This window comes from Astyanax mexicanus, chromosome 15, assembly GCF_023375975.1.
Source record: "Astyanax mexicanus isolate ESR-SI-001 chromosome 15, AstMex3_surface, whole genome shotgun sequence".
NCBI lineage: Eukaryota > Metazoa > Chordata > Actinopteri > Characiformes > Acestrorhamphidae > Astyanax > Astyanax mexicanus.
In genome coordinates, this window is record NC_064422.1 from 210,541 (window position 1) to 219,805 (window position 9,265).

General features: G+C 43.2%; 1 protein-coding gene across 1 annotated transcript; it reads right to left on the reverse strand.

Annotated features, from left to right (window-relative positions):
- Positions 1–1,220: 1,220 nt before the first annotated feature.
- Positions 1,221–8,941, reverse strand: LOC125781301 (uncharacterized). The gene is made up of 3 exons (XM_049465038.1): positions 8,764–8,941; positions 8,335–8,497; positions 1,221–2,942 (listed from the first exon to the last, which is right to left on the reverse strand). The coding sequence occupies exons 1-3, from the start codon at positions 8,939–8,941 to the stop codon at positions 2,027–2,029; spliced, it is 1,257 nt and encodes a 418-aa protein (XP_049320995.1). The 3' UTR covers positions 1,221–2,026.
- Positions 8,942–9,265: the final 324 nt, after the last annotated feature.

Sequence of the window (9,265 nt, forward strand, 5' to 3'; positions counted from 1 at the left end):
TGCATATGGCGATGAAGAGGATTACGTCCTTGGCATTCTTTGAGGTGTGATCAACTAGCTGGCCTAATTTTTTGCATTCCTGGATGGCACGGACACTCCTCCTCATGAGCATCAATACATCTGGCTTCCTGTCCAGAATTATAATGAAACATGTAGCTACTGTGGGTCGCTAAGCCCTCCTGTTTTGACACCACTTTACCGTGGTATTCAAACAACTTCCCCAAAGGCAAAAGGCCTTGCAACCAACACACCCCCCTACCCTTCCCCTCTATCTCTGCCACTGAGAGTCCCTTCAATATCTGCGTCCTGCAAAGTTTCTGCAGCACAGCACTGTCTGTCGCTGTGTCGATGCCCCAGATGTCTTCCACTGCTGGACAGTAGGTGCAGCATCAGGAACATTTGCAGACCACCCTTTCTTCTCAATCAAGGTCTTCACTCTGGGTTCAGAGGACAGCCTACAGGAAAGGAAGGCTGTGAGGGAAAAGTTCAGACACAATATGATTTGTGTTCAAGGTAGTAATTAGAGTTGAGACTAAGACAAGGGTAAGAGAAAAATCCCTAAAAACTCACCTAGAACTTGCTGCACCTGATTCTGGAGCTGATCACTACACCAGCGGTCGTAGCGATGGCGCTTATGCACCCCTGCCAGGGACGCCTGCTCCGAATGCTTTGGTGGAACCCCGTCCAACAACACTGGATATGCCTGGAGCAACTTGCTGTATGCAGCTTGGTCCCTCAAGTAGGACGAGGAACCAGTAGCAATGTGATCGCTCCACTCACCACTTGAAGTAGAGGAAATGAAAAATAATGAGTATAGAAAACAGAAAAAAATATCAAACATTAAAATATAACCATGCAAGACTATCCTAGTGAAAACATGAAGAAATACTTACTCTGAATCACCACAGAGGCTCTTCAGTATCAGGCAAGCATCTACCGTTGAGCTAATCTCCTTCATCCGGTAGTGCTTCTCTGCTGTTGTGCGTGTGAGCTAGCCTGCCACCTTGGACTTTTCGGCATCAGACAGGTTCTTTGTAGCTGTCTCGTATGCCTGCCTGGCCTGTCATCTTCAGTACCTCATAAATATATTCTTTAATACTCCTATTGTTTCCCAAACCTTTAGTGAGGAAAGAAGAGTATTGCAGAGCTGCATTGAAGTCCCAAGTACATCCAAGGAGTACAGTAGGGTCCTTCTACTGACCAGTCTGGAAAAAATCAAATCAAATCAAATCAAATTTATTTGTATAGCGCTTTTTACAACAGGTGTTGGCACAAAGCAGCTTTACAGAAACATGATTACAGGACAAAGAATCAGGCAAAACATTACACATAGAAAATACAGAATACAGAACCCCCAGTGAGCGCGGAGGCAAGGAAAAACTCCCTCAGAGCTGCAGGAGGAGGAAGAAACCTTGGGAGGACCAAGACTCACATTAAAGGGGGGACCATCCTACCACTGGTCAAACGGCTTTTAAATAGAAATTTAAAAAGTCTTTTATACATCTATATAGGTTTTATGTACTCAGGAGTGTAATAGCGCCACTAATGGCTTGGATGTAATCTGTAGTGGAGAGTAAGATGGTCGATGAGCAGCTGATCTGTGGTGGTGGTGGAGAAGAGCTGACTTCAGAAACTTCCATCAGTCTGGCCGGACAGGAGACGCGAGAGCCTGAGGGTCCAACATCGGTATCGGGTCAGACAGGTGGGCAGTCAGTAACTCGGAGGAAGGCAGAGAGATGGAATTAGTTTTGACTGGATTTATGCAAAACTGAGAATATTAAAACATTATCAGAGTGTGGCAAATGACTCCGGCAGAACTGAATAAAACAGCCTAACTAAAGGCAGAGAGCCAGAAGGTAACATAGACATGGAGGCACCCTGAAACACCAGCATCCACCCACTCCACCGTCCACAAACCTGAGTGACCGTGTGCAGTGGGAGAACAACAGCACCAGCATCTCAGTTTACCACAATTTCCTCTGTCCATGAACCCCTGAATCTGCAGCCTTATCTAAAGGGAAAAACATTAATTACCAAAAGCTAAACTAAACAAGTAAGTTTTCAGTCTAGACTTAAAGATTGAGACTGTGTCTGAGTCCCGAACATATTCGGGGAGATTATTCCAGAGTTGAGGCGCTTTATAAGAGAAAGCTCTTCCTCCTGCAGAGCTCCTCTGAATTTTAGGCACTACTAATAAACCAGCACCCTGAGATCTGAGTAATCGCGGTGGTTCATAACAGGAGATGAGGTCTTGTAAATACTCAGGAGCGAGCCCGTGTAGGGCTTTATACGTTAACAGGAGAATTTTATAGTCTATGCGGAATTTGACTGGAAGCCAGTGCAGTGCTGATAGTACTGGACTAATATGGTCAAATTTTCTCGTTTTAGTAAGGACCCTGGCTGCAGCATTTTGAACTAGCTGAAGTTTATTTAAGTTACTGCAGGAACATCCAGACAGTAGCGCATTACAATAATCTAGCCTTGAGGTAATAAAGGCATGTACTAATTTTTCTGCGTCATGCAGTGATAGGGCATTTCTTAGCTTGGCGATGTTACGGAGGTGTAGAAAAGCTGTTCTAGTAACATTAGATATGTGTTTATCGAATGCTAGATCTGAATCTATGATAACTCCAAGGTTTTTAGCTGCTGAACCAGGGGTGGCTGAGAAGTCAGCCAGATTTAGCATTAAGTCTGATAATTTATTTCTAGCAGCTTTGGGGCCTAATAGGAGAACTTCTGTTTTATCACTATTTAATAGGAGGAAGTTGTGCGACATCCATGATTTTACATCTTCTACACAATCCTCGATTTTCTTTAATCTCACTCTGTCATCAGGTTTGGCTGATATGAAGAGCTGCGTGTCATCCGCATAACAATGAAAATTCACATTGTGTTTTCTAATAACTTTGCCCAGTGGGAGCATATATAATGTAAATAATAACGGTCCTTATATAGAGCCTTGTGGAATTCCATATCTTACCTTGGTATAACTGGAAGACATATCATTTATCCTCACAAACTGATAGCGATCGGTTAAGTATGATTTAAACCATGCTAAGGCAGTTCCGGTTACACCGACCATGTTCTCTAGTCTTTCTAAAAGGATAGTATGATCTATTGTATCAAAGGCTGCGCTCAGATCGAGAAGTACGAGTAAGGAAACACAGCCTTGGTCGGCGGCTATAAGTAGATCGTTTGTTATTCTAACTAAAGCTGTCTCAGTGCTATGATAAGGCCTAAATCCAGATTGAAATTTTTCATAGATCTGGTTTCTTTGCAGGTAAGAGCAAAGTTGTTGGGCTACAGCTTTTTCTAAAATCTTAGAAATAAACGGTAAGTTTGAAATAGGTCTATAGTTAGACAGTACAGTAGGATCAAGATTTGGTTTCTTGATCAGAGGTTTAATTACAGCTGTTTTAAAGGCTTTGGGTACATGGCCCAGGGTGAGTGATGAGTTTACTATCATTAACAGAGGTTTAATTATATCTGGCAGTACCTGTTTTAATAATTTTGTGGGAACAGCATCAAGTGTGCAGGTTGTGCTGTTTGAAGAGGAGATAATTTTCTCTAGTTCTAGCTGTGGAAGTGGGTTAAAGACTTCCAACCTAACTTCAGTAACAGGGTTTTGTTCTAGATCAGCCAGACCAGATGATAGAGAGGATGTAATATTTATCTGTTTAATTTTATCCCGAATGTTTTCAATTTTACTATTGAAGAAGTCCATAAAATCGTTGCTGGTGTAAATGGCTGGAATCTGAGGTTCAGTACCTGCCTGGTTTTTAGTTAATTTGGAAATAACTCTAAAGAGAACTCTAGGATTATTTTTATTTATCTCGATCTGTGAGGTCAGATACGCTGAGCGGGCTTTATTTAGTTCTTTTCTATATTTAACAAGACTGTCTTTCCACGCAGAGTGAAACACTTCCAGTTTAGTTGATCGATATTTACGCTCTAAATTTGGTACTAACTGCTTTAAGGTACGAGTTTGATCATTGTACCACGGTGCGAGCTTTTTCTGTCTCTCTATTTTGTGTTTAAGGGGAGCTACAACATCTAAGGTAGAGCGAAAGGTATTTTCTAAACCTTCGGTTAGTTTGTCTAGTTCTACTGGGTCTATAGGAGAATATATTAGAGTTGATAAGTCTGGAAGCTTATCTGTAAATTGTTGGGCTGTAAAAGGCGTAATTGAACGTTTTACAGAGTAGCTAGGGGATGTACGTATATTATGACTGAGATGTAATTTAAATGAAATAAGGTAATGATCTGAAATTGCGGAGGTTTGAGAACGAATATTCGGGTTATCTATGCTCACACCCAGGGTCAAAACTAAATCCAGAGTATGATTACAGTAATGAGTAGGTCCTGTTATATTTTGAATAATACCAACTGAGTCTAAAATCGATGTGAATGCCTTTTTTAATGGATCATCCAATTTTTCGAAATGAATGTTGAAGTCTCCAACTATAATCACTTTATCATTACTTACTGCTAAGTCTGTGACAAAATCACTAAATTCTTTTAAAAATTCTAAATAGGGCCCTGGTGGTCTGTAGATGTTAATTAAATAAAATGCATTCTTTTTTGTAACTGGATTAATTATACTGGTGTAAAGAAGCTCAAAAGAAGTAAAATTTTCATAGTGCTTCTGATTGGTAACTAAGGTACTTTGGAAAAGTATGCAGACCCCACCTCCTCTACCGGACAATCTCAGATTGTGTATATAATTATAGCCTGCAGGGGCGGCTTCATTTAATGCTACATATTCATTTGGCCTAATCCAGGTTTCTGTCAGACACAGAATATCGAATTTCTGATCAGTTATCATTTCATTCACTAGAACTGCTTTTGAATTTAGAGATCTAATATTAAGTAAACCAATCTTTAGGCTTGAAATGTTAGTACTACAGTCTGGATATGATTGTTTAATATAAGTTAAGTTATTTAGATTTACTGTTTTAGTTTTTTGATGTTTTTGTTTGACTCGGGGGACAGACACAGTCTGAATACATTGGTATCTAGGTAACGTCTCTTTGCAGCTCGCAGACGGTCGGTTAAGCCTCTCTGTCTGCGGCCTGGTCCCGGCTCTGGATTGTCAGCAGCTTCTAATACTACTCTGCCGACTAACTAAAAGACTATGAGCTATGCTGCATGAAAGTAAGGCAGCACCCTCCCGCGTGGGGTGGACACCATCCCTACCTAAAAGACCAGGCTTGCCCTCAAAGTGTAGCCAGTTATCTATAAAGCCCACATGATTTTCTGCACACCACTTGGACATCCAGCGGTTCAGCGAAGAAAGCCTGCTGTAAGCTTCATCACCACGCCTCATTGGGATGGGGCCAGAGCAGATTACCTCCTCGGACAGCGTCTGGGCCTGTTTAATCACCTCTTTAATATTAGCCTTAGTTATTTCAGACTGCCGCAGACGAATATCATTGGCCCCTACATGAATTACTACCCTCGAATATCTCCTATTCCCTAACCTAAGGTTGCCACTAATGTCCGGTGCTCTGGCTCCCGGTAAACAAGTAACTGTTGCCGCTGGTGCCCCTAAAGGAGTAGCTAATTTCACGTGTCGGACGATAGAGTCTCCTATCACCAGAGTACCTTTAACAGGCTCCTCAGTTGGTGCTTCACTGAGCGGGGCAAACCTGTTTGACACGTGAACTGGGGGAGCGTGGTGTTCAGGTGGGCTGGCTGTGGCCTTTGCGGTAGCATTAGCCTTAGCCTTTCGACTATGCCGCCGAGACGTTACCCATTCGCCCCGCTGTGAGGGCTCTAAGGCCGGAGTCGAGGGGGTACTAACTCTCCCTGAGACACCCGGGGCTGCTAACAGTGAATCCTGCTGTCTATCCCTTATTAAACCCCGGACGTGCAGCTCTAACTTATTCACCTTATCCACCAAGGAGCTAACTATCTCACACTTAGTACAAATACCACTATTGTTACCAGTATCGGTGGATAAGGGATCTAAGCTATACATGCCACACTCTAAACAGGTGTAAACCTGAGCAGAAGCCATGGAGAAAAAAAGCACTCACCTTGTTTCAGTTGAAATTAGAAACTTACACAAACAAACTGCAGCAGCAAACAGCTAATCCAGCAAACCTGAGGAAAAGTCTATAAAAGTAGACTGAGAGTGGATTAATAGGTGTGTAGAGCAAAGAGGAAGCAGACTAAAAGTGGATTAGTAAGTGTGAAGAGAGTAAAAGAGAAGAAAACAGAGAAAAGTGTAGAAGCTGAAGATTAAAGCAAGCTTTCAGCAGCAGAGCAGCACAGCAGCAGAGCAGCACAGCAGCAGACCAGAGTAGTAGAGAGCAGAGCAGGGAAGCAGAGCAGGGAAGCAGAGTAGAGGGAAGACCCAGAGTCTTGAGCAGCGCCCGTTAGAGAGCGGCCAGAGCCCTCTAGCTCCCACAGGGAACCCGAAGTACTCAACCAAACCCACCCCGAGGGAGTCAACAATCGTTTTTCCAGCCCTTTGAAAAGGACCAGGATCCACCAAAAATTGCATTTAAATCAGTTTTAGATGCTCTAGGCTTTAAACAAAATGTAATTGGGCCCACTCACCGATGTAGTCATACATTAGACTTAGTTTTGACACTGGGTATTGAGGCTGAGAATGCAGTATTAACAGTTAACTTTCACTGCTAAGCTGATGACGCGCAACTTTTACATATCTACTAAACCCAACGAGGAGCTCTGTCTAAATCAAATAACAGACTGTATTAAAGAGATTAAAAATTGGATGAGACACAACTTTCTCTTACTTAATTCTGATAAGACTGAGGTCCTTCTATTGGGTCCTAATATTGATAAAAACATAAATGTTAATACTGTAGACATAGACGGTCACTTAATTATACCTGGTAAAACTGTGAGAAACCTTGGGGTCATCTTTGACCCAATTCTTTCGTTTGATGCTCACATATGTAGCATAGTCAAAACTGCATTCTTCCATTTAAGAAATATAGCTAAAATCCGCAGTATACTCTCTCTGGAAGATGCTGAGAAGCTGGTACATGCATTCATAACCTCCAGGCTGGACTACTGCAACGCGTTGTTGGCTGGAAGTCCACATAAATTACTCCATAAACTCCAGCTAGTTCAGAATGCAGCCGCAAGAGTGCTTACCAGAGCTAGAAAGTTCGATCACATAACACCTATTCTTTCATCCCTACACTGGCTACCTGTTAAATTTCATATAGATTAGAAAATACTTCTCCTGACGTATAAATCCCTCAATGGTCTGGCCCCGCATTATCTACAGGAACTCCTTACTCCTTACAATCCGCCGCGTTCACTCCGCTCCCAAGACGCTGGCCTGTTATTAGTCCCGCGTATTAGAAAAAACTATGCAGGAGGAAGAGCGTTCTTTTATAAAGCTCCCCAACTTTGGAATAGCCTCCCTATTAATATACGGGACTCAGACACACTCTCAATCTTTAAATCTAGACTCAAAACATTTCTATTTGCTCAAGCTTTTGAGTAATGTCTCATTACAATTTTCTTCCTCTTACAGCTTATCCAGCAAATATAAACCCTGTCCTAATCATCTGCTTTCTCTTTCTCTCTCCGGTCTTCCTGGATCTGTCTGTTTGTGGTTCCAGCTTTCAGGAATCAGCCCTGTCCTTCTACTCATCAGAATTATTTCACAACCCTTCTAACTCCTGCTTTTTTTCTCTTCCTTTCCTTTCTGTTTTCTCTATCTATCTCTTTTACATGTATGGAGATGCCCTGTTCCTGATGTTCCCAGCCTGGCTCTCCACTGCCCGCTGTGTTGTTCTCCGGCTCTGCAGCCCTGCACTGATTACCATTAACACACTCAGTATCTGTTTCTGTATTAGCCATAGCTCTATAGTTTGTGCCCATCACATTCTTATATTCATAAATTAGTACCTGTTATATTAGCCATAGTTCACATTAATTCTCTGTACTGTTTTTGTTCTGTTATTTGTTTGTTGTTTGTTTGTACTGAGCGGGTCGACCCGAGTAGGATGGGTTCCTCGGACTGAGTCTTGGTTCCTTCCAAGGTTTCTTCCTCTTAAAGGGAGTTTTTTCTTGCCACTGTGTCACCATAAAATTGGCATCTCTGTGGTGCTGCTCATAAGAGGCGTGGACCTGTTTTTCCTGTAAAGCGGCTTTGTGACAACCTTTGTTGTAAAAAGCGCTATAGAACCCCGTCCCCAGTCTTGGGTTTCAATACCGTGCAACACTGCTTAAAGCACACCAGCACAACTCCGGTGAACATCCACACAAACATACATGTGACCATCTCACACCCAGTCAAGCAAGAACTGTGTTAAATTTTTATTTATTTATTTATTTTTTTTTTTATACCGTCTGGGTTCGTTCGACATGGCTTGATGGTTTTCCAATACCTCTTTTTCCGTGAGAGCTGACTCAAATGGATAGTTATCAGCATCTCTCTCTGTCAGGAACCTTTTCAGCCTGCCAAAGAATCCTGGGACTTCCCATTTCTCCTTATAAGCTCCCTCAACAACTGTGAGGGGAATGGGGCAAACGGTAGATGTACTTCCGTCTAGGATTTCTTTAGCGAGACGGGCCGGATCGCTTCTGAAAAGCCTCTGGCACCTAATGAAGGTGGCTGTTCTTACTTTCTCCCTCCTGAACCTACTGCTGCTGGTCACTCGCCGTTTAAGTGACCTACGAGAGGTGAGACGTCACACAGACCTTCTCAGCTTCCGAGTGCCTGAAGTACGGATTTGAGGACTGAGATATGTTGGTCCTTGGAGGTCCCGGCCGCACCGATCATGTCAGCAGCCAGCCCCCCTGTATTTCTGCAGGAGACCAGCCACCAGGACTCCGGCTCCTGACCCTCAGTCCTCATGTCCTTACTACTCTCCTTGCTCTTAAATCTCTTCTGTCCACAGAGTCGGGAAATGGAGCCAGGGTCCCGATAGCACTTGTGCTTTTTGACAACCATACGTCATTTTACTGCTTCCCGCTCCGCTGGGGTCCACGCCTCAGCCAGCCTACTAAGGTCCTCCCGTGGACTATGCGCTGCTGAGTACTCGGACCTCTCCTTGTTGAGAAGCAAGCTTCACAACTATAGCAGGAGTGACTGCGATCCACCATATGCAGAGTCTAGTAGTGGAGGCTCGGATGCTACTGTATCTTCTGCCGGACGGCATCAGAGCGAAGAGCAAAAGTTTTTAGCTGCTGAACCAGGGGTGGCTGAGAAGTCGACCAGATTTAGCATTAAGTCTGATCATTTATTTCTAGCAGCTTTGGGGCCTAATAGGAGAAC